This window comes from Heteronotia binoei, chromosome 10 (assembly GCF_032191835.1).
Source record: "Heteronotia binoei isolate CCM8104 ecotype False Entrance Well chromosome 10, APGP_CSIRO_Hbin_v1, whole genome shotgun sequence".
Lineage (NCBI taxonomy): Eukaryota > Metazoa > Chordata > Lepidosauria > Squamata > Gekkonidae > Heteronotia > Heteronotia binoei.
Window position 1 is genome coordinate 57,956,694 of NC_083232.1, and position 26,280 is coordinate 57,982,973.

Here is a 26,280-nt window from a genome sequence, read left to right on the forward strand (position 1 = left end):
TGCATGAATTTTTCCCCAGCCAAAACAATTCAACTTCCTTTCCTTTTAGTTCCCACTGTGAGTGATGCATGCCAGGAACAGTGAATAGTGACAAGTCCTTAGTCACATCTCTGTTGGTAGTATAAAATTTTTAATTTGTTTTTGAAAACCCAACGTGAAGAAGAAACTACAGTTCCCATGAGGCAGTGTGAGAATGTACATTAATTGCTGTATTGCATCCATGTAGTTGGATGAACCCTTTACGTTATCAACACAAACGGTGCCCACCTGTGGGTTATGTGCCCAGATTTCATCTGGTATGCTTCTCAGTCCCCCACTTGATCACTTCCTACCAGAAACATAAAATGACATGTTGACATGTCCTCACAGAAGCCACAGTTTTTGGTTATTAATAGCATGCATTGGAGAATGACATGTCAACAGACAGCCCTCAGACAATTGGCCCCAACCAAATGGTTCCAGCTTTCCAAACTTCATTGTGGCAGCAGAGGATAAAGTTACAGAAAAATGGCTCTTGCACTACTGTGGTAACATATGAAGGGCCCTTGTATAAATCGATGGTGCGGTCTCATTTGGAGTACTGTGTGCAGTTCTGGTCGCCGCACCTCAAAAAGGATATTATAGCATTGGAGAAAGTCCAGAGAAGGGCAACTGGAATGATTAAAGGGCTGGAGCACTTTCCCTATGAAGAAAGGTTGAAACGCTTGGGACTCTTTAGCTTGGAGAAACGTCGACTGCGGGGTGACATGATAGAGGTTTACAAGATAATGCATGGGATGGAGAAAGTAGAGAAAGAAGTACTTTTCTCCCTTTCTCACAATACAAGAACTCGTGGGCATTCGATGAAATTGCTGAGCAGACAGGTTAAAACGGATAAAAGGAAGTACTTCTTCACCCAAAGGGTGATTAACATGTGGAATTCACTGCCACAGGAGGTGGTGGCGGCCACAAGTATAGCCACCTTCAAGAAGGGTTTAGATAAAAATATGGAGCACAGGTCCATCAGTGGCTATTAGCCACAGTGTATGTGTGTATTTAAAATTTTTTGCCACTGTGTGACACAGAGTGTTGGACTTGATGGGCCGTTGGCCTGATCCAACATGGCTTCTCTTATGTTCTTTGTTCTTACACAGGACACTATCTCTAAAATACAGGGATCTGTAACTATCACCTTAGCATCCATCATACTTTTGGGGGATAGTGAAAACACATGCTGTCGTCTTTGACATTTTAATTGAAAAGAAAAACTCAAGCACGTTTTAACCTTAAGCAGTGTGTTTTTACAAGTGTATGTGGAGAAATAATCTGTCAGTACAGAGCAGGCCGATTGCCACAAGAGTTAGTTTAGTAGCTGAATAGTCCCACATTAGCTCACACACCTTGCCTTGTTCTGCACCTCTGTGCCTCAATCGTTTTTTAGTAGAAATGCTTTGCCTAGAGGCACACAATTATTATTTTTTTTAAAAGGCAGCTCTGCTTGCTTAAAGTCTGGAATTATTAGCTCATGGTAACAAGCCTGCACTGGAGAGACTGTTGGGCCTTTGTTTTCATGATTCTACTGTAATTTGCTTTCTCATGTTCAGAGGAAAACCACTGCTTTGTTTAGGAAGTTAAAGTTGAAATACATAATCACTTCAAAAATTATTTAAAATATTTGTACAGTAAAACTAGGATTTGAGAAAATTATACATGCCTTTCCATAAAAATTCAGCAGTGTGAACCAGAAATCCTAAGTGAATTTTGGTTTCCATCCAAATATGTAGTATACACGGATCCTGACAAAATGGTGCAATAAAATACTTGAATGCTCTCTAGGACTGAAGGAAGGGAAAGACAGTTCCACTTCTATATATATATGTGGAGTGCTGATGGAAAAGCAAATTGGAGGAGTTGCTTGGAGCACTTTCTTTCATCTTCATTTTATTCACAAAGCATTTTCTCTTCTATACTTGACTGTTCTGGCCACCTTGCTTGCTTGTTACTTATATACTAGACTACTGTGTTTTTGTTCAGTCGCACAGTCAAGTCGGACTCCGTGGACAAAGTTACGCCAGGCCCTTCTGTCTTCCACTATCCTCCAAAGTCTGCTCAAATTCGTGTTTGTTACATCAGTAACACTGTCCAGCCATCTTATCTTTTGCCATTCCCCTCCTCTTTTGCCATCTGTCTTTCCCAGCATCAGAATCTTCTCCAGGGAGTGCTCGCTTCTTATTTGGTGGCCAAAGTATTTGAGCTTCAGCTTCAGCATCTGACCTTCCAGTAAACCGTCTGGGTTGATTTCCCTTAGTACTGACTGATTTGATCTTCTTGCAGTCCAAGGGACTCTCAAGAGTCTTCTCCAGCACCACATCTCAAAAACATCTATTCTTCTGCGCTCGGCTTACTGTAACATGCTCTATATTGGGTTAGCCTTGAAGACTACTCAAAAACATCTACTAATGCAGAATGCAATGGCTGATCAGCTGTCATGGGATAATCTTTATGCTTATATCATGTCAATATTAAAACAAATATGCTGGCTTTTTAAAAAAAATCAGGGCAGGGATTGTCAGGCCAGTTGCGCTAGCAGCAGGGATTTATTATCGTAATACATGCTCCATTGTGAACAGGTTTTCCCCCTCACAAAGGGATATTGGGGGGGGGGGGATTTACACTGCACCCACTCTTATTTCACTACTCAAGATCTGAATTGAACAGCTTTGGTCAATGCAGTCACCCATTGCATTTTGGACAGCTTATTTATTGTGGTATAGCTGTTATTTTCATATCACAGTTCTAACTGCTTTGGTTAATCAAGATTTATATTTTTCCAGACTTATGCTAAGTCATGCAGCCCAGGGGCCAAATCAGGCCTCAGGAGCCCTCTAGAGAGGCCAAATTAGGGCCCTGAGTGACTGGCTGTCATCTGCTTCCTTCTCCCTCTCTCTTGCTTACTTCTGCATTACAGCTTGCTTTGCAAGGCTCTCTCAATTGCAGAGTTATTGAGCCAAGCCTATCTTCTTTCTATTGGCTGAGGCTCCTCTCCCTCCTCATCCCCTAGGGAAGGAAGGAAAGAACCAGAGATTCCTTTGCCCAGTTCCCAGGATCCCATAGGAGAAATACAAAGAAAGCACTTTAAGACCAAGTGCTAAAGTTTTAAGCATGTTTTAAGGGTTTTTTAAAAATTAATTATGTTTGTCTGTGTCCTTCATAGGGTTTATATCTCTGCTACCAAATCTTAAATAGGTACACACAAGACCCGGCCCGACATGGCCTGTCCTGTCCCATCTCGACAAGGCCTCATTTATGTAAGATTCAGCCCTCATAACAAAATGAGTTTGACATCCCTGTCTGTTATGACAGATTTTGTCTCAACATACCTGCTAGAGAATCCAGTCTTTCTGTTGCACTGTACTTCCGTGAATCCTTCTTTCTAATCTGTTTAATCTACTTGTGCCTTGCACATCTTGAGTGCATACTAACAGGTGCCAAAATGCACAGGCCATTTCCAATGTGAATTAATTCTGAGACATGTCCAAATTGTGAGAAGGTTGCAGGCTGAAATCCTTGCTTCTTTTGAAGTCATTCATAAGGCTGCCAAAGAGGAGGGAAAACCACACATTTTCACTCAGATTTCATTTCTTTTTACTAATCTGTTTTAAAGCAGGAAGCAAAACTTGGAAAATAAAGAAGGGTCTAAGGAACCATTCCTAAACTCTGCAAGAAGAAAATGATAATAAGGCATTTGGGTAGCACAGTGTTGATTAGGAATAGGATATTGATGTCTGGCATTACTATAAGTACTGACAAAACAGCAGCAGCAGCAATTTGTAGGAATCTCTTAAGATAAGGTCTGGACAAATACCCATATGTTTTATTAAGCCCATAGCACACTATTTGTATCTTGCAAATATTGCAGTAGAATTACAGCAATGTAATGCTATAAATACTTTGTCTATAAAATGAACATGTTAGCCCTGAATTAAGACCCTTTCCCCAGGTTATTTATTGCCACCTGTTTGTTAGGGACTTCTAGATGCAGGACTTATTGGATTCCAGGCACATTAATTGACACAGTCTCAGAATGATCCCTGCCCATCTAAACAGTAGTCCGTGTATGCACATTAGGAAAACATGCAACTAGTAACTGAGGGGATATGGACAAAACTGGCCTATGAACTTCAGAGTATGTTTTTTTCCCCTTCTTCCAAGAGTAACCTTGAAGTTTCCACAGTGCTACAAAGAAAAACCCAACAAAAACAAAATAGTAATTTTCCCCTCCACTGCAAAGCAGATGCAGACTTGCAAAGCTGAGCTGAGCCGAGGGTGAGAGTGAGGACAGCAAGGTAGCTTATTTGCTATTTTAATATATACAAATAATTTCCTTTTTACCCAAGGCCCCTATTCCCAGGCTCATTAAATCAATTTCAGAAAATATTTTGGCTCTGGAACATGTAAGTCAAATTCCAACCATATGGACTCTTGAGAATTACCTGTGCAAGCGGCATAAGTCAAGCCAATGCAAGTTTCTGTCAAATGGCCTAACACCTACGTTTATTATGAAGGCAGGGAGTTTTATAAAGGGCTAGTAAGCTTCACTGGCTCTGGGGCTCTGGGCTGTGCTCCTGGAGAATGCATGTTTTATGTCAGTCCCCTTGCAGATCTGCTCTCACAGAAAATTTTAAAATTGTACTGCATCACAAATGCTAAAGATGAAGGGCTGGGATTGGTCCATGTAGTTTGTCACTCTGCAAACCTATTGCCCAGAGGCATGACTTTTCTCGTATCCATTGCGGGAGCTTACTGAAGGCTAACAGTGCAGTACAAAGAACATTTCCTGGGAGTAAGTCTCACTGAGTAGAGTTCAGCAGAGTTCTAAGTTGATCTACATAGGATTGTACTTGCGCTGTGCGTGCAAATAATTGTACATGCACAGCTGAGCTTTGTTTTGTTTACCATTGTCCAACCACTGCTCCACAATCTAGCTTAAACAATCAAGTTTAAACATCAGCACTGATTCAGGGTGGGAGGAATTCACAAACTATTTAATGCTGTGCTTTTCCATAGAACTGTTTCACAGAAAATTCAGGAATGTTAAATTCCAGCCTGGGTGAAAACTGTACAACACACAGGAGGCTTATTGTCCTCCAGTTGCCAAATAGTTAATTCCCCCTAAATCATAGGCTCCCAAACAAATAAACACAAGCAAGCAATGGAAATTGTCTTCTACCAAAAGGTATCAGTCTCCACTTGCCTTGAATGCTAGCCCCTAGATTTGTTTCCAGGGCAATTTTTTTTTAGCAGGAGCTCCTCTGGATATTAGGCCAGGCCCCCCTGATGTAGCCAATCCTTCAAGATCTTAGAGGGCTGTTAGTACAGGGCCTACTATAAACTCCAGTAATTTGCAGAGGAGATCCTGCTAGAAAAAGAGCCCTGGAACTTGGGGATATGGTGCAAAAGGAAGGCAGAAGTCCCTCCTCTTATCATGCATTGGTCCTGATACTAACTGGACCCCTAGGGAACTCACTATTGGTGTACTGCTGGTCTGAGTTCCCATGGCTAGCATGCTGTAGATGTGATGCATACACACATGCACACAAAAGTTCTGAAAGACCCTCTTAAGAGAGCCTGCAAAAAACAAACAAACCTTGAGCAATGCTGTTTTGGAAAACAACTGCTCTTTAATGTGTGCATTATCCTTGACAAGTTTATAAACCAGCTATTGGACTGCTGTTCAGAGTTTTCCCCAGTAGGCTAAGCATGCCTAGTTCCCAATGATACCACCAGCAGACAAGTTTAATGGAACTAGACTCAGGAAAAAAATACAATACATAGAATTTGTCTTCAAATCAATGTGGTTCAGATTCCATGGCACATGTAATAGCTTTTGGCAAAGTGACTATGCAGTATATTGTAGTGCTGATTTAAAATAGCCATATAAAATGTTGGAATACTTCATATTTGGGGAGGGGAAAAGACTCCTTTCTCCGCAATAAGCAACATATTACTTGGCCAAGGTACATGAGTTTTAAACTCGTGTTGTCTTCTCTCTACCCCAATCCAATCAACTACAAATCTGGAATGTTTAATAAAATAGCCATCTAGAGAAAGATCTCCTCATTTTGCCTCCAGCTCTTTGGATTTGGGGGAAGGATTATACCTGTATTGCTTGCATTTGTGAGCACACACATGCTGGAATTTACAGGACAAATGTCTGGTTTCAAACTGAACTGTTGGAAGTCTTGGTTTGAACAGCTTAATTTAAATGAAATTCCCTCCCTCCCTATTTGCATTTAATAGTAAGTATTAGTGCAAAGCTAACACATACGTTTATGACAGTTTACACACTAACATAGCAAATTAACAAATTCCTGGCTTCAGGAACCCACAGTTCTACTCATAAGTTATTTCTTGTGCATGAAAGGGAATTGAAAACCAATCAGCCAGTATCATAATGCCCCTGTATAAATCAATGGTGCGGCCTCATTTGGAATACTGTGCACAGTTCTGGTCACCACACCTCCGAAAAGATATTATAGCATTGGAAAAAAACCCAGAAAAGGGCAACTAGAATGATTAAAAGGATGGAACACTTTCCCTATGAAGAAAGGTTAAAACACTTGGGGCTCTTTAGCTTGGAGAAACGTTGACAGAGAGGTGACATGACAGAGGTTTACAAGATTATGCATGGGATAGAGAAGGTAGAGAAATAAATACTTTTCTCCCTTTCTCACAATATGAGAACTTGTAGGCACTCAATGAAATTGCTGAGCAGTCAGGTGAGAACTGATAAAAGGAAGTTCTTCTTTACCCAAAGGGTGGTTAACAAATGGAATTCACTGCCAAAGGAGGTGGCGGCTACAAGCATAGACAACTTCAAGAAGGGATTGGATAAACATATGGAGCAGAGTTCTATCAGTGGCTATTAGCCGCAGCGTATTGTTGGAATTCTCTGTCTGGGACAGTGATGCTCTGTATTCTTGGTACTTGGAGGGGAGGGGGACAACAGTATCTAGGGTTTCTAGTATCCTGACTCCACTGATGGACCTCCTGATGGCACCTGGGGTTTTTTGGCCACTTTGTGACAAAGAGTGTGGACTGGATGGGCCATTGGCCTGATCCAACATGGCTTCTCTTATGTTCTTATAAAAATTGTACATAGGAGCTGTAACATATCCTGGATAGATCCAGGTGGGCAGCCATGTTGGTCTGAAACAATAGAACAAAGCTGGAGTCCAGGGGCAGCTTTTAAGATGAATTATTTAGAATGTAAGCTTTTGGGTGCATGTATACTTTGATGATGAAATGAGGTACCGTGAGCAGTGCTACATATAGCTAGTGAGCAGTGGTTAAGCATGCAAAGTAGTACAAAGTTAGAATCCAGTGACAAAATAGTGAAATTAACTGACTGAAAGAATAGCAAGTTTAGTCTGGATAGCATGCTTAACTACTGCCCACCAGCTATATGTAGCACTGCTTGTTGTACCCCATTTCATCATCTGACACAGTGTGCATGCACACGGAATTTTACATTCTGAATAAAACTTTTTTGTTTTAAAGGTGTCATTGGACTTCAACTTTATCCTGGATAGATCTGTCTGTGGACCTTTCAGGGATTCCTCTACAGCATAACTAAGTAGATTACTTAGGGTTGCCAGCCTCCAGGTGGGGCCTGGAGATTTCCTACTTTTACAACTGATCTCCAGCTGGCAGAGATCAGCTTCCCTGAAGAAAATGACTGCTTTGAAAGGTGGACTCTATGGCATTGTATGAAACTGAAGCCCCTCCCTGAACCCCGCTCTCTCCTGGATTCACCCCCAAAGTCTCCAGGTATTTTCCATCACAAGCCTGGCAACCCTAAGATTACCCAAACATGAAAAGTGAGCATCAAGTAATAAATTAAAAAATGGTCTTATAGAATGTACATAAGCAAAATGGAATTGCTGAAGGCAGTCAGAGAGAGACAGTAGAACACAAACACCCAAGTCCTGAGTTTTGGTTTGTTTGACAAATGCTTCCTGCTCCCAATTAATTAGTTTAACTTTTTAAGATACCTACCTATGCATGGAATTCTTTCCTTGCTCCTGATCCAAGGAAGAGCTATGCATGTATTTTCTGTTGTATCTGCTCTGCCCTGCCACCCAAGAAGCTCAGGAATTTAAAAACTGCTTGCAAGTTGCAACCTGGTGCAAGGTAGGAGGGAAAAAACACTGTCCAAGATATTTGGGGAAAACAGTAAAAAGTACAGGTGGGTATATGGAAGCATAGGATTTCCAGAGTGGAATCAGTGATCCAGGAGTCAAATAGCAACTCACTTTTTTTTAGTCTTAGACCAGTCCCCTACCAATACTATGGGGATACCATTGATTTACATTAGAGTGTTGTTGAAAGGTTTACAGTAACAATATATATGAAGTGCTGTACAGTGCAGTGCAAATCTGTTGAAGTCGTTGGCTTTAAAAGGGTGCAACTCTGTCTAGGACTACTGCACAAAACACAGAAAGTGCTACTGAGTATTAAATAGGATAGTTTTATAATATAGATGCATAAGAAGAAGCTGGAGTATTTGGAAACCAGATGGGATGGGGAGATAAAGATTTATACCTTTATTTACAATGATGCAATACATCATTACAACACATGTTTTTGACTCCCTGGTGATTTCATGGATATCACTGCTATAGCTTCTGTAAAACCAATTCAACAAGCAATACATTGCTTCTATTGTATACTCATCTTTATTACTTGCTATTCATAAGTAAGCATAATATAAACCGTGTTTTCTGTTACTGTGACTAACACATACTAGTATTATAAATCAGAATTTCACAAGCAAATTCAAACTGTGATTGCCTGTGTGAGAATTTACCATACATAATCATTTTTAGTTCAGGTTTATCATGAAGAAGCTGTACAATTACAATATTTACAATATTGTAAATATTGTACATATTGCGATTACAATAATAGCTGTTCAGTAATAGGAATTAAGGATCAAATTAATGCTTGACACCATTTGTTCTGTTTTTAATGCTTTTCTTTCGAGATGGGCAGCCCTTTCAGTCTGCAGCAGAAAACTAAAGCAGGAGTCCAGCGGCTTATTAAAAGCAAAATGTTGTTAGTCTTGAAGGTGGGTGCATCTGTACTCCTGCTTTATTTTAATATTGTTGCTAGTTTAAAAAAATGGAAAATTCTTTGTTGTCTCACCCTCTCTCCAAATTTGATACCAGCTTTTCAAACACTGCACATTTATTCAGGACTGAAAATTTAAATGCAGCTACAAATTATGAGTTTCGACATTCACATTTTATTATTATTATCATTGTTGTTATTATTTGAGTGAAGATTTTCTCCAAATTTGTTTCAGCTCTGGTTTCCCCCCCCCCCTTTTTCCCCCTAGGCCTCTTCCAGGCTCCTTGTCGTCATTACTGCACCTGCACAACCGGCAAAGACAGCCTATGCCTGCGTCTATGCCCGGTACTCTCCCTAATCCCACCATGCCTGGATCCTCTGCAGTTTTGATGCCAGTAAGTATAGCTGTTCATTGTGTATCTTATTAGAGACAAACTTCAAACTCTTTAATCATAAGTGGGAAATCAAATCATGCCCAAATGCAAATGAGGACCCTGCCCCCCTTCCCGGTTGCAATTTCATTACAATGAAATTTGTGATGTCTAGAACCAAAATGCAGCTTTGGGCTTGCCTTGCGCTGGCCCCCTGGAATTTTCAACTTTGATCAGCTGACCTTCATGCCTTGTCACAAATTGCTTCTGACAGTCCCCTCAGTTTCAAAGGCAGATTGCCATGCAACATGGGTGGCTGCTCTTTGAGAAAAAACAAGTCTAGATCTCTAATTAATTCCACGCCTTTCTTACTGGAGCCAAATCCCTCATTTAAATGGTTAGACAATATTCGAGTCCTTATGCCTTAACAAAGTGTCATAATCATAACTTTACTTCATTGGAGGAAATTAAAGATATACCAAGACACATGAGCTGCCTGAGGAATGGTAGGTCTTTGGACCTGTTGCATAAGGGGTTGGGTATGCCAGCCAGAGCTAAAACAAATTTCACGTACACTGGCCAAATAGGAAATTTTCCAGAATTTTTACAGTTTTAACTTTTCCAAATTTCACTTTTGAAATGAGTCTTCTAACATTTAAACCTTTAAGCAGGCATAAATGGTGGGTTTTAAAGCAGGAATAGTAAGTATCAGCCCTGACCCAGAATGCTCAGGCTAGCCTAATTTTGCCAGATCTTGGAAGATGAGCAGGGTCAGCCCTGGCCAATGTTTGAATGGGCGACCTACAAGGAATACCAGGGTCATGCAGCAGAGGCAGGCAATAGCAAACCATCTCTGAATGTCTCTTGCCTTGAATACTCTACTGAGTTTCCAGAAGTCAGTTATGACCTGACAGCACACAAAAAAGAGCAAGTATTACATAATCAAATTCAATCATTTTATTAGGAATACAACAGCAAATTTTAAAATTAGCAAAATATCAATTTGAAGTTGCAAGTAAATAGGAGAAACCTGAGAATTCCATCTACCGAACTATTTCAGTTCTAATTCCATTTCCCACCTCTGTGCATATCTCCTAGCTCTAATCAAGCTGGTTACTTTTGCACTGTACCTCTGCACCCTGAGTCCCAACTGGCTCTTCTTTGCAACACCCATTCTGACCTGACTGTAAGAGTTATTGGATCTTTATCCTCATTTGAATCTGGCAAAGTGAGCACTGACTCATGAAACCTTATACCCTGGAAAATTTTGTTGGCCTTTAGAGTGCTACTGGACTCAAATTTTGGCCTAGTGCTATAGACTAAAAAGGTTACCTGTCTGAAGAGTTCAAGAGTCACTTTTTGCATAATATGTTAATCCCACTGAGTCCAGTTAGTTTGCATGAGAATGATCAGGTGTGCACCACATCCTGGATGTGGTTGTCACTTCCACAGTCCCCCCAAGAAGGCAGAACTTCCATTTATATCTGATATGTAGCACATGACCCAGTGATGCTTTGTATTTTACCTTTTGCTCCAAACAAGAATATAGAGAATCTTGTGCCAGGTAGGAATGTGATGACTTTCTGAACAAAAATGATCACTAGGTGAACTTATTTATTCAAGTTCCATTGATTACGTGTATGGTGAGCTCCTGATGAAACTGCCTTTATGTCCCATGGCAAATTTCGTATTATGGGACGTTTTTGGGGTGTTAAACTTGCAGATGTTACTACTTGCAATGCTTTTGTGTCCAAGAATTAAATATCCCTAGTTACCAAGAGAACAAGCATCTATTCCCTGGTATCATGGTTTCATTCTGACCAACTTGTATAAAGCATGGATTTGCTTAACACTCATCTGCTTTAGTCACCTGCACAGTTAGATACAATACATCCTTTAAATGAGCAATATCCACCAGACTATTTTGCTTTTTTTTTTTTGTATCTATGCAGTCAGAAGCTTCTGTTTGCAAAATGATTACAATAACTCATTATACTATTATCTAGGCAGACACCAAAAACACCAGAGACCCCTAAATAGTAAATCCTGACTAAAAAATCTCCAGCTTTTTTTTCTTTTTTACTGTGCTGAAGCAACTGAGTGGCATGGTAGCTGGGGCTACAAAGAAGCCATGTAATCATACAAGAAAATGGTGTAATATAGTTTACTCTGGTTCATTTTAACAGCTTGCCTAATGTGAGTAGGAAAGAAGCCATGTTTGAGTAAGCCAGTGTTTGAGCATAATCACTTTCAATCAGCTGGCTTTGCACAGTCCCCTGTAAATCAGTAACCCTGAAAAGTTTTCTCAGTTGCCAATGGAAGAGCTGGACTTCCATATTGTTCCACTAAAAATACTGCAATACTGTTTTGGTAAACAGTTCTTTGTATTTGTCATGCACACTGCAGGAACATCTCTGTTGTTTATTCCTTGCATTGGCAATGTGTTAATAAAGCTGTACCACAATAATCTAAGGCATGTGACGGGGAAAATATTCCCAGATTCAACAACTCCAGTAAGAAAATTCCACAGTTTTCAAACACTCTAAATCATGCATGTTTCCCCTATCTTAAACAAATTCTGCTAATGGCAGCATAGTCATAATTTTATAAAGTGCTTGTTTAAAAGCTACTTAACCTGGAGTTGTTTTCTGTGAGGAATGGGAAATCAGTCTGGAAAAACCTGGGTAGCTAATTGTTCTTTTGGTGAAGAAGCTGTTTTCTGTTGATTGTTGGACAGAACGGCATTACTGGCTACATTTTATGATACCAGACAAATATTCAGAAAAGTTTTTAATTACCACCTTGGATGAGCACAAAGAACCCACCTCTTACCCAGTGGAGGAAAAGCAGCTTACGTGCAATCTGAAATGTGTCTTTCTGTTTAAATATCCCCCTTTTTTCTCTTTCAAGATGGAGCGGCAAATTTCAATGAATTCCAGTATCATGGGGATGCAAGGCCCAAACCTCAGTAATCCATGTGCTTCATCACAAGTCCCTCCAATGCATTCAGAAGCCAAAATGGTAAAAAGTTGAAAACATATTTATATCTTATAAATTTGCTTTATTTTTTTTAAAAAAATATATCATATCAGGTGGTATACTGGCCTCTGAGCATGAGCTGAGTATCTCATTTCTAGTCATATGACTGAACATCTGCTGTGAACTGGCTTAGAGGTTGGCAAGGTCAGTTATGTCTGCTCAGCTTCCAGGCTTGTAGATCATTGTTGTCTCTTTGGAATATAATTTGATTCAAAGAATATCAGGGTTTAGAGGCTTAGATGTATATCTGAAGATGTTCTGTGGGTATATGTGAAGACTGGCAATAGACCTTGTCTGTGTGGTGTCTGTTTTTATGCATGAGAGGTTGGTTTATAACTGTTTATGTGATATAAACATATAACTATGTTTCATAAAAAGTAATTTTAAAAATAACATTTAGGATGCTTACAGAAATGAATGAAAAATTCTCAGGTGTCTGGTTGCCTGGATGGCTACATTTTTTATCTTGAGTGTATCTTTAGTAATTCCTTAAAGCTGTGGATAGCTGGCTTCTAAACAGTGGATTCCACAACCTTAGATTTTGATGTTTCCTTTCCAGATTTTGCTATTTGTGCCAAAACCTAGATAGAGTCCTAGAATTGGAAAGGGCTTTTATCACTTGCCTAATCTAACCATCTGTGAACTGTAGAAATTGCAAAGTTAATGCATTCCTAAGTGATGGCTGTGGGTGCAACTTCTGCTTGAAAATGCCTCTTCCTGCCCCACCCCCCGAAATGGTTGCATTCTTGGACTGTTCTTATCATTAGGAAGGTTCTCCTAATGTTCAACTTAAATCTACCCTTAGGTAATTTAAGGCTCTTTGGTCTGCTCCTGCCCTCTGCAGTAGCAGAGAACATGTCTTTGTCTTCTTCCATAGTCCTTCAGGATTGTGAAGATGATGGCAGCATGATCATGGTTCCTCTTCCTAAACATACAGTTCTTTCAGCCTTTCTTTGTAAGTCTTGATTTACATATACATTTATCTTGCACGCATACATGTATACTTAGATCTATCTTATATGTAAACTTAGATGTGTCTCTCTTTCCCCTGCGCCCCATTGGTGGTTCCCAGGCATACGATATTATACAGTAAAGTTAAACTCTAGAGATTTTTTTGACATTGTAAGGGTGAAACTGGATGACACAAACATGCAAATTGCTCTTTGAATATTCTGACTTTACCCTTCAGAGCACAGAACAGCTTAGTTCAGTCAGGGAAAAGGCCCCAATGTGAAACAGTATCAATGCACGAGAGATGCAAAGCTGCTGAGACTCCTCATATTGTCACCACATGCGTTTGACTTATTGCTGATTTAAATTTTTTAAAAGCCTCAGTGTGTACTTTTGAAGTGCTGTCTTTCATTGTGCTGGGGGGGGGGGGAGTGGGCCCAAGAGAAGCCTTTGCGGCGATAGATGGGCTGCATGCAACAGTCTCTATACGATAGACATGAAAGGTCGCATCTTTACCTCAAATATAAATTTTGGTTAAGCAGCCAGCCTGAGGCTTTTTAACACCTCAGCTAAAACCACACTCTGTAAATATGCAGTTGGTTGGCTTAAAGAGCAGATGTAGCCAACAGGGTTGGCAGCGTTAGCCAAACAAAATCTGTGGTCAAGGGTTCTCTTTCTGCTGTGTGCCATACAGTAATTGTGATGTGCCAAATAGCAACAGCATCTGCAGCACAGTTTATTAAATCTTTCTGGATTAGGCTGCCGGCAAGTGTGTGTGTGTGTGTTTCAAACCCAAGCACTGTTGAGCCAAGCAAAATACTTCTTGGCTTGGAGGAAAGCAAAAAACAACACCACTCTGGCATCTGTTTCAGAGACTAACGTTTTTGCTGTTTCCTTGCCTTTTCCCACCCATTTTTAATGGAACACTGAGGCTTTTTAAAAAAATGAAATTATTGATACATATGGTGAGAATTCTGTTCTTTTAATATGTGAAATTAAGTGGATCAGATTTTAATCTGCCTGTATTTGTTTTGGCTTACACTCAGATTCATTAAGGTGCTACTTTGGCAAGGCTTTTCCTAGGAGACATTTTCAAAGACCAGCAAATACAAGATCCCTTTTCTGTCCTAGGATTGCCAATCTCTAGGTGGGACCTGGAGGTCTCCTGAAATTACAGCTGATCAACAGACAATAGGGCTCAGTTCCTCTGAAGAAAATGACTGCTTTGGAGGCTGAATGCTGTAGTATTCTGCCAAATGAGGGCCCACTCTCCCCAGGCTTCACCCTTGCCCAATGAGGTCCCATCCTCCCCAGGCTCTACCCCCAAGATCCCCAGGAATTCCCCAATCCCACAGCTGGTAACCCAATTTCTGCACATTATGAGTAACACATGAGTGCATTGTTGAACTATTTCAACTATCACTTCTATTAATTCTCTAGGTTTATTTCTTTGTATAAAAACAACAGTTAAAAGAATTCAGTGATGCACAGTGCTCTTTTTCTAGCAGGAGCTCTTCTGCATATTAGGCCACGCCCCCTTGATGTAGCCAATCCTCCAAGAGCTTAGAGGGCTCTTAGTACAGGGCCTACTGTAAGCTCCAGGAAGATTGGCTACATCAGGAGGGCATGGCCTAAAATGCAGAGGAGCTCCTGCTAAAAAAAGAGCCCTGAATGCGTTCATTTAGGTGCACATACAATTGGAATGTTACTGCACACAAATATTTCCAGAATCTTTAAGTGTAATATTTCTGAAAAGTGTAAAAGTTCTGAAAAGCTTTATAAGCTGTGAACTAACTGTAAACTTAAATTGCCACAATTCTATAATCTGAATTTCCAAAAGTAATTGTAGGTCAGTGACTAGTGCAGCCCCCTAGCCATTCTCTGCCTTGAATAAATTGATTGTAGCTTAGAATCATATTGTATTGTGATTACCAAACATTTTCACACATGCTGTAGTATATTACTTGGGGGGGAAATTGCTGGGTCAACTGAAATATATTTTAGGCTTGTTAGAAAAGAGGATATAAACTATTTATTTGTTGTCATTTATACTGCACTGATACTACAAAGATCGTCATGGAATTGGTTTCCTATGCAATAAAACACAATCCACTGTGAAGATCTTCTACAGAGGTATTTTAGGGAACTTTCCACTGGATTGTGCTCTGTATATTTTAGGAAATTGATTCCACAAAGGCTCTTACAAGCTGCTGTGTTTAAATGGATTAACTGGTTATTTATATAAATGGATACCCCCTAATACATTTCCTTTGGGTATATTTGTATCTCTTCAGATATATGCACTTATTCTTTTGATAGTATTTTATAAGATACAATTGTTTAGTTAATAAATTATTGAAAGTAGACAAAAAAGACTATGTAGTAAATTGAGGATATTTAGCAAAAAGAAATAGAAAGGATTATCACTGGGATAAACGTACATCTGTGAGGCTCTCCGTGCCCCCCTGAGGTCAGCCCACCTTCTGCCACTTTCCCAGGTTGCCTTTCTTTGCTCGCTCTCTCTCTGGGCATCTTTGTGAGCCTTAGCCATATATCCTCCTTGGCCACTTGAGAAAATACATCTTTATAGGGTGTTGCCATCACCCTCTCCAAAGGCATAAGGCCAAATGCTTGCCTGTCTTTGTTGCTTCTACCTTCCATTTCCCCCATGCTGCCTCTCTTACTTACTTACTTACTTACTTACTTACTTACTTACTTACTTACTTACTTACTTATTTATTTATTTATTTATTTATTTATTTATTTATTTTATTCCATTTATATCCCATCCTCCTTGCTGAAGCGGGCTCAGGGCTCTTACTCCCCCTGCCTCATGCTCTCCACCTTCCCCCCCACCAAAGTGTTTCCTGCACTTGTCATCTTCCTCCCTTCAGGCACTGATGCGTCTGCTGGGCCTGCTAAAATACATTTTTATTAATAATGATCTCCAGCACTTAGCAGACAATTAAGCAAGGTAACTGGGTTGCTGGAGGAGGGGAAGGTAGAAGAAGATTCACTCCTGGGGGCATAAAACTTGTAGGACATGTCCCAGTAACCTCTGTACTTGTTGTGCAGTATGAACAGGGCTATTGTTAGCATACCCTGCAGTGGGGCAGCTACCAATAGGGTTGCCAGGTTCCCCTTGGCTACCGATGGGGGTTTGGGGGAAGGGTTGCCAGCTCCAAGTTGGGAAACTCCTGGAGATTTGGGGGCTGAGCTTGGGGAGGACAGGGACCCTGGCGGGGTATAATGCTACAGAATCTACCCTCCAAATCATCCATTTTCTCCAAGGGAGTTGATCTTCATAGTCTGGAAATCATTTGTAAATCCAGAAGATCCTTAGGCCCCACCCAGAGTCTGGCATCTCTAGCTGCTGAAGCCCAGATCTTTCAGTGGGGCCAGCTGCCACTAATCTTCCTCCTGCCCATGTGGTTCTCCTGCCATCTGGTTGCACGTGCTGCCTAGCACCACCAGGGAAAGTGCATGCAGGTGATGCATGTGGCTGAATGCAGGTGGCAAGAGGGCCTACAGGGGAGGAGGCAGGTGGTAGGAAGGCACATGTTTTGGCAGTGGTGGACTACACAGGAGGGTAAATGTGTGTGGGACCCCCAAAACCTGGACTTGGCTCGGAGTGTGGGAGCTGCTTCTCTGTTGCGCTATCCCATGTGGCTGCAGTGTGTGTTTGCACAGCAGTCTTGTGGTTTTCCTTCTCACATATCAGTACCCTGGGATTGCAGGACCATAAATTAGTTTCTAAAAATGTTCCAGATAATCCCTTTTTAGCTAAACTGCAGTATTTAGGATGGATTCAGACATCAAATTTCAGTACGGTTGCCTTTAAAAATGTAGAAAAACTCAACTCATGCATACCTGCATTTGCTGTCTGCCCCCTTTCCTTTTCAGGCAGAGCACAATGAAGAGATGAACTCCTGTTATCCAAATGCAGGTATACCAACAGGTTTTGTCCACTAACAGATCCTAAACAGAGATTAAACACTGCCGTTAAAAATCCAAGTTTGTGAAGATTAAAACTGCATGCCTACATTTCTCCCTCATTAGTAATCAGAGTTAATCTTAAATGCCTTTTTCTTCATTGTGAGGCCAGTTTAATCCAAGTTCATGCACATATCTATTTAACTGTAGCTAAATTGGATGTCAGAATGCAGCATCAGTCAATAATTCAGTAAAATTAATCCATCAAAATTCTTTTTATGCTTGAAAATGGTACTTCCAATTAATTGGACAGTACATTTTTTAAACGATGTAAGTAGTTTTCAACAGAAGTACTTGTAAAAACTGTTTGAGTCAGGTATCCTCTTAAACAATTGAATGTGTCATCGCCCTTCTGTCCCACATTCTTAAAATGGTACGTGATGCAACATATGTAGGCACTGTCTAAAAGCAAAGGGTTGTATCCAGTAATACTTTTCTGCTAATTAATGTGTTTTCCTTCAGTTCTTCTTTTGGCATCTCTTTTTGTAAGAGAAATACTATTTCTATTGGATGGGAATCATGGGATACAACCAAAGAAAGGTCTTATCTTCAGATTTAATGTTTATTCGCTGGCGTTCTTTTTTAGATGTAATTGATCAATCCATCAGTACTGTGGTTTGCTGTGGCAGGAGATTCTGCAGGCAACCACCAGCTTTGAATTAACCAGAACATTAGCCAGATTAACGGGGGTGGGGGGGTGGGACACTAACTATATCAGGAATGCAGAAAATATACAGCATGAACACAAATATGGCAACTTAGCATTTGCTAGTGCACTTAACATGGTGCTCAGAAGTCATGGGAACTGCTGAACAATCACAAAACACATAACTAAATGGCAGCAAGTGATTTTTTTTTTAATAGTGATGCAACCATTCAGAATCTTCCCAAGCTCCTTGGATGAAGGCTGGGAGCCCATAATGTTCAAACTGAAGAAGTACAGTCCAATTTATTAAAGCATTTCATTTCTGAAACTTCTTTCTGGCTTGCCATGTTGTTGGAAATCAAGGATTGTGAGCTCTGGGTCGGAGAATACCTGGAGATTTTGATGGTGGAGCCCGGAGAGGGCGGTCTTTCGGGAGAGAGCTCAGTGAGACACAATGTCATAGAGTCCAGGGAAACTCATCTCTGTAGTCTGGAGATCAGTTGTAACAGTGGGAGGTCTCCAGGTCTCACCTGGAGTTTGGAGATAGATCTAGGTGGGCAGCTGTGTTGGTCTGAAGCAGCAGAATGCTATGTCTGATGAAGTGTGCTTAGAGCACACAAAAGCTTACATTCTGAATAAAACTTTGCTGGTCTTAAAGGTGCTACTTGACTCTTGCTTTGTTCTACTGGAGTTTGGAGGTTGGCAGCCTTATTGGATATCACATGGTGAACCTTTGAATCTTTCTGGATATGATTTATCCTTCACTGATTCCTAAAATCTCTTAATGTTTCATTAATTAAAGAATTAAAGGAAGCAGATTCTCAGTACAATCCTAAACTGAGTTATACCATTCTAAACCTATTGACTTCAATAGATTTAGAAGGGTGTTTAAGTTTGCACTGTCATTTTTCAAGTTTTAATTCCTTAGCAGATCAGTTAAATCTAAACAGATTTTTAGGTGAATGAAAGATGAGTTTTATTTAGTTTTCCCTGACAAATTCATACTGCCCCATTTCTAAGAGCTATGAAACACACTACTAAGAGAAAAGGAACTGGGACTCCACACTCTGCTGTTATTACTCATTCACAGTTTGTGCTAATTCAGCCAGACCTCATTGATTTCATTGGAAGGGTAAATCACACACATAGTTGGTTTCCCATTGAAATCAATAGAATGAGAAGTGATTTACTTTGGCTGGATCATGCCCTACCGCTTCCAGCATTATCCTAATGAAGTGTCTGTCTCCATTAGTTCAGTCCAGCTTCTACACACTGTTTAAGTGATGATAAGCCACCTGCAAAGTGTAGCCCAAACGAATAATGATGCTACTTATTTCAGAGGAGGGTGAGGATGGAAGAAGGAAACGGAAAATGCTAGCGCAAAGTAACCAGTGCCATCCTCTGGTATATAGTAGGGTTTTGTCAAAGCCAGACATATTAAAAATATTTATGTAATTTAAAATAATTTGCACGGGTCTAGTGAAGGCTATTTTAGGCATCAGACTTTAAGACACATTTAAGCATTTGTTAGATCCCATTAGAATTCATGTGTAACCTTGGCACCTGATAATATGGCATGACCAATCTTTCATGTGAGCTTGAATATGCATTGAAATACTATAATAAAAAACAATATTTCTTGAAAACATTCAAAAACATTCAGAATGGACCCATGTATTTTAAAAAGGAGTATATTAAAACCCATATTTATATTTGCATATGTTCTCAGAGGCGGCCTTTATTCTAACTTAAGGATTTTATAGTGTATATTTTCAAGTTTGCATTCATATAATTTAGGGAGGAAGCAACTTTTTGTTCTGCATCATTCTGTACACCTCTGCCAGACTGCCACAAAAGGCAACATTTCAAGACATGTTTAAAATCTCATTAATTTTAAGTCATGAATTACCCTGCATGGAATTTGGCAAAATCAGACTTCCAAATTATCTTACTTTGTGCAGGAGATTCTGTACCTGAAGCATATCCAGAACCCATTTGTGAGGAAGTCAGTCAGCGGCTTTACCCAGGAGGGCGACCACTGTAATTTCTCCCTGGTCACCTTCCCTCAGTCCCTCAGTAACACTCCCAGAAATTCTGTCAGAACTCTTAATAATTGGCACCAGACAGTTTTAAAGGCAAAAACCACAAAGTATTTATTAGGTAACAAAAGGCAAGGAGGGGGATGAAATAATAGATTATGACTGTTCAATATTAAAAGACAAATCAGTTGGCAGCTAGTTGGCAGAATAAAATAATTACAGAGAGTAGAGACTTTTTCAGGCTGAGGTAAAAATATAACCAGACTTTGGCAGAAGATCTTAAAAATAAACAATAAACCAGGCAAGTTTCAGAATCCCACTGGATTCTATTTCACACAGGCTATGCCTTCTGGGCACTCAGAATGCTGTTCCTTCAGTTGTTTTACCCTAACTTAGGCAGTGCCAAATTGTATAAATAACAAATTTCAATCACTCTTCCACACACACATAGAGAACTCCTGACTGGTGTCAGTATTCTCCCTCACACACCCTTCCACACTAGCTATCTTCCAGGACTCATACCCCTCAATACCGATGCGTCTCAGCCCCACAGCTAGTCCTCTGGTCTGAGTCTTGGGTACCTCTGCTGACCCCCAGAATCCAGTTCTCCCCTCAGTGTGTAATTGTGTGATCTAGTTTGTACTTGAAGATTGCCTGATGCGCTGGCAAAATCTCCCTCAGAGAATTTCAAACTGTCTGAAAACTTCCTTTTCCAGACAGAGTCCACTCAGCTCTGTCTGCCACAAGGAACTCAGCCATTCTGGCCACTCTCAGCCCCTTGTCCAGTTGGTTTTACAACTGCCCGGCCTAAGCCCACTGTCTTCACTTCAGACTGGTATTCTGAAGACTTCTCTCGAAGACCCCCTGGCTAAGACTAAAAATCCTGAGGTGATTTTCTGCTGAGCAAACCTTAAAAGGATACTTTTCCATTGCTCGGGCAACATTCCAGCCAATCGCTGCAAGCCTGTTTCTCAGCTACTCAGGCTAAGGGCCTGAGTCCGTCATACCATTCTTGCAAGTTATTATCTGAACAACACAGCATAAGAATAATGACTGATTCTGTCTAATTAATATAAGATTTGCAGAGTCTAGATACAGAGGCATGCAAGGAATTCCTTTGTTAGGTAGGGACCTTTGTCACATAATTGCCTTGATCTTGGTCAAGTCATTTAATCTCCATAGATAAATTTCCTTTACTTGAATTTGGACTTTAATTACTTATGCTGGGATCCCAAGAGTCCCTTGGGCACACTGAGGCTTCTCCATATTTTTTTCCTGACCTGCAAACTTGTGTTTCTGTGACTTCTCTCAAAGATACTGTTGAGAAAATGGCTTGCAGAGAGGGAGAGTTCTGGTCAGGAAGGTGGCAGGTCATCAGAAGCTATGCTGCACAGCTGCTTACAAACAGAAAGAATGCCATTGGGATTAGCAGTGTAATTAATTAAAGCATTAATTAATTGTATTAGCATACATTAATTACTAACCTTGAGAACTACTATCCATTATTGTACTCTGAGGAAGGTTTAAAAGTGAAAACAATAAAAGTAAATTTTAATAAGCAGAAAGTGGGGAAAATGTTTTTCAGCTCATTTTTAACAGTACAATTTTTTTTAATCCATGAATGTTTGGCATGCTAAATTTCCTGAGTAGATAGAACTAGATCTATTAATATTGAAAATCCTCTGTCTATGAGGGCATTTATGGTGTAATGAGAACATACATCTGAAGCGCGTGCCAGATGAAAGAAGAAGAGCCCACAGTGTAAAATAACTTTTGTTGTTAATGACGCATGAAAATAATCCTGGAAAGTGAAACTGCACAAATTCCAAGGAAAAGACGAAAAAATATCTTTGTGTAACAGAAGTTCCCATCCCTGTAACACAACAGTGTTATAATTTCCTCTCCCCCCCCCCCCCCCCCTGGCTTCACTGCCATAAAGAGTTGCTTTCATGTACAACCAAGTCCAGGAAATAAAGGAAATCATACATGAGTTTCATGTTTTAAATTCAGCAATGATTTCAATTAAACTAGAACTATATGTGTGTGTGTTTGGCACAGATAAGTAGACAGTTATTCCACTTATCCCATCAGGGTTAACACCAGAAGATCACATGAAAAACATGTCTGCAATCTAATGCCCTGAACAAAACTTCAAATTGTTTGTTACCCAGAAACGAGTATTCTAGGTTAAAACTGTGGTTCAAATTCTGGTTTATGGGTAAGAAGCAAACCCCAGAGTTAGAGTTTTGGATTCAGAAGTTTCAATAAAATGTGGTGAGACACAAGGCTTCACTGTACAATGAAGCCTTCATGTTCAGTTCACACAAAGGAAGGGGAAAGAGTACATGACTTTTTAGAGTTGTTTGTATGCATGATGTCTGAATGCTGCCATATGGATAGAGTACAAAGCATAAGAAAGAGGTAAGTAAGAAAAGTGAAAATGGATAATTTTAACACCAGCCTAATAACATTTTTTTAAAAAAATCAGGATATAGTCAAGGTATTTTTTCAGTAGATCAATGACTAACTGAGAAAGTAATTTTCTTTTCCATACTGCTTCCCAAATGGAATGCTTGAAGAGGTCTAATTTCTAATGACTTTTTAATTTTTGTCAAGTTACAGCTGACTTATGACAACCCCATAGCTTTTAATAGACAAGAGACAATCAGAGGTGGTTTGCCATTGTCTGCCTCTACTTAGCAACCCTGTATTCCTTTGTGGCCTTTCAGCCAAATACTTAACAGGGCCAACCCTGCTTAACTTCTGAAATATGAAGAGATCAGGCTAGTCTGGGCTGCCCAAGTCATGACTTCTAACATGTTGTTTTGTAGATGTTGTTTACTGGGTTGCTGATAGGCATTCAGGTGACAGTGCATATGTTGCAGGGAAATTTGGAGTTTCTCAGCAATCATTTTTCAACTGCTTTTGAGAGATTCAGCAAAAAGTGAGTCTCTACTTGACTAAAAATGAAAAAAAAATACTTTTGGCTCAAATTCACTGATTCAGTAATAACAAACTTTATCAGTGAGCAATCAAATCTGTTTCTCTGAGAGTTCTCTCCCATTCAAGGGCAGAGTGGCCATTTAACTAACAGGAAAATTTCCTGATGATCCTAGAAGGGAGCACCAAGACCAGCAACTCTGCCAACCTGTTAGGGTCCACTTGGTTCAGTCCCTGATGTCAGCTCACCAATTGCCTCCTCCAGCACTGCTGTCATTTTGTGGGATGAAGCAAAGGTGAGTTAATGTCATCGTTGGTACCACTGATATAAGTGGCCTGTGAAATGCTGACTTGTAGCACCACAGTGGCTGCTCAGCTGGGCTTATTCCAGTTAGGCTTGCCAAGTCTCCTTGTTGCACCAGTGGGGGGATTTGGGGGCATTCTGAGAGTGGGCAGGATGTCACGCTGACATCACCCAGAAGTGATGCCATTGCATTGGAGGTGACACTCTGGTTTTTGGATGAAACCCTCTGGTAAAATTGGCATCAAACCATAGAGATTTGCTCAAAAACCAGAGCGTCACCACGTGATATCTGTCTACATTACGTCATTGCATCAGGGATGATGTGCAGTAGTGTTGCTTTTGGGGGACAGGGTTTCCCTGACTGCCAGCTGGCCAGCAGCAGGCAGAATCCCAAAAACCAGAGTGACCTGGGGAATGACAACCCTAGTTTCAGGACCTTTTTCATTTCCCCAGACTGCACCTGCTCCCATTTTTGTTACATGTACATTGCATTTATGTTCCTTTAGTTCCAATAACTGCAAGGTAGAGAGCCAAACTAGAAAAACTAGACCCACCCATTTGAAAAACACCTGGAAATAGACCACTATGTATATTAGCTTTGTCACCATCAGTGTAGCTAGACTGGTAAAGAGATGTTTGATCAATAGTAATCCACTGAGCAGCATTATAACCTTGTGTCATCTACTTTATATCTGATTGTGTTCATTCCCTGATGGTGCTCCAGGAACTGGGATTTCTGTTTCTGTCCTGTCTCTCATATGCACAGTGAAAAGAAGTATCCTGGATGAGGGCTGACTGTAAGGGATTTTTTTGTTGTTGTTGCCTAATTTATAATATGTATGTTAAGTGCCACCAAGTCACTTTTGAATTCTGGTGACCCTACAAATTAATATCCTCAAAAATGTTTTATCATTAACAGCCTTGCTCAAGTCTTGCGAACTGAGAACTATGGCTTCCTTTATTAAGTAAATCCATATTGTGTTGGGTCTTCATCTTTTCCTTCTACTCTCAAGTTTAATGTGACCAAAGTATGATAGCCTCAGTTTAGTTGTTTTAGCTTCTAGGTAGAATTCAAGCTTGACTTGATCTACAACCCATTTATTTGTCTTTTTGGCGATTTATGATATCCATAAAACTATCCTCTAACATCATATTCAAATGAATCAACTTTCTTCCTGTCAGTTTTGTCCAACATTCATACCCATACACGGTAATAATCTTGGTATGAATGATCTTGATCTTAGTCATCAGCAATACATCCTTGCCCTTAAAGATCTTTTCTAGCTCCTTCATGGCTGCCCTTCCCAGTCTTGGTCTCCTCCTGAGTTCTTGGTTGCAGTCTCCCTTTTCGATGATGATGAAGCTAAGGAGTAGAAAATGTTGAACAATTTTGATTTCTTCATGGTCAGTCTTAAAGTTGCATCATTCCCCAGTAGTCACTACTTTTGTATTCTTAATGTTCAGCTGTAATCCCTGTTTGCCACATTCTGCTTTAACCTTCATCACTAATTGTTTCACGCCTCCACTTGTTGCCAGTAATGTGGTGTCATCTGCAGATCTCAATTGTTAATGTTCCTTCCTTCACGAGCCAACATGGTATAATTGGTTAAGAGCAGTGGACTCTAATCTGGAGAACAAAGTTTGATTCCCCACCCGTCCATATGAAGCTTACTGGGTGAACTTGGGCCAAAGTTCTCTCAGACCTCTGTCAGCCCCACCTCCCTCACAGGGTGCCATTTGTGAGGAGAGAAGGGGAAGGTGATTGTAAGCTGCTTTGAGACTCCTTAAGGTAGAGAAAAACAGAGTATAAAAACCAACTTTTCTTCTTCTTTCCACCAGTTTTCACTCCACCTTCACCAAAATCTAATCCAACTATCTTTATGGTGTGTTTTGCTTTTAGATTGAAAACACAGGGAAATAAAAAACATCCTTGTCTGACATCTTTGCCAATTGAAAACCATTCTATTTCTCCATAGTCTGTCCGAGGAATAGCCTCTTGTCCAGTGTACAGGTTTGCATCAAAATAATCAGACACTGTGGCCAGTGTTCCCTCTAAACTGTGGCATGCCTATTTCTTTTAAAACCAACCATAATCATAGGGTATAGTAAACCCTATATGAACAGAACTATGTGTTTGGCTTGAGAGAACCATTGGGAAGAACCAATACTGGTATGAGTCAAGGGAAGCGGGATTTGTGAATTTTCTTTTCTTTTATTACCCTGCCTTCTTCCTAATTTTGGCACTGGATTTAACATTTTAAAATGTTGTACATGTACCTGCAAAGCAGCTTGCTTAAGATACCTGTCATGCTGAACCATGATTACCATGGACTAAATCTCATTTTATGTTCCAAGCTGGAGGAAGCCTTGTTGGGAAATGTCACTCAATTCTTAATCCACAAGCAACATGTGAACATATAAGTGACTTGAGCTTCTACTTTTTGTATTTCTGGTGGTATAGCAAGAATGTGTGTATCTTCTCATGATGCTCAGAACTGACAATCCAGTATTGATTCAGGACTGGGAAGGGGAGGTTGTTCACTGCTACTGTTTGTATATTCTTAGAATGTAAGAAACCAACTTTGGTCAAATTAACTAAGGGGGAGAGGACTGAAGGAAAAGAGCCCTGAAACAACATCATGGACCAAGGCTGTCCTTCATTGCACCAAGATTATTCCCGCCATCTATCTACTACATGGGAACATGCTCCTGCCCTGTGTCAACAATGGATTATAGACAGGAGACATTTTGTAGAAAAAAAAGGTGCAGGAGCTCAGTAGCATATCTCATTTGCATATGCCCCAGGATCTGTGTGCAGCGGGGAGAGAACTCCCCACTGCATGCAGACCCTGGCTGGAGGTTCAAGAGCTGCACTCCTGTGAGCTC

At 40.3% G+C, this 26,280-nt stretch overlaps 1 protein-coding gene across 8 annotated transcripts in view; it reads left to right on the forward strand.

Annotated features, from left to right (window-relative positions):
* CREB5 (cAMP responsive element binding protein 5) overlaps positions 1-26,280 on the forward strand; it is a 318,303-nt gene that overhangs the window by 222,258 nt on the left and 69,765 nt on the right. For all 8 annotated transcript variants that reach the window (XM_060248703.1, XM_060248707.1, XM_060248706.1 and 5 more), the window contains 2 exons: positions 9,380-9,506; positions 12,393-12,503. In XM_060248703.1, coding sequence (XP_060104686.1) covers positions 9,380-9,506; positions 12,393-12,503 — 238 coding nt within the window. The remainder of the gene's footprint in view (positions 1-9,379; positions 9,507-12,392; positions 12,504-26,280) is intronic.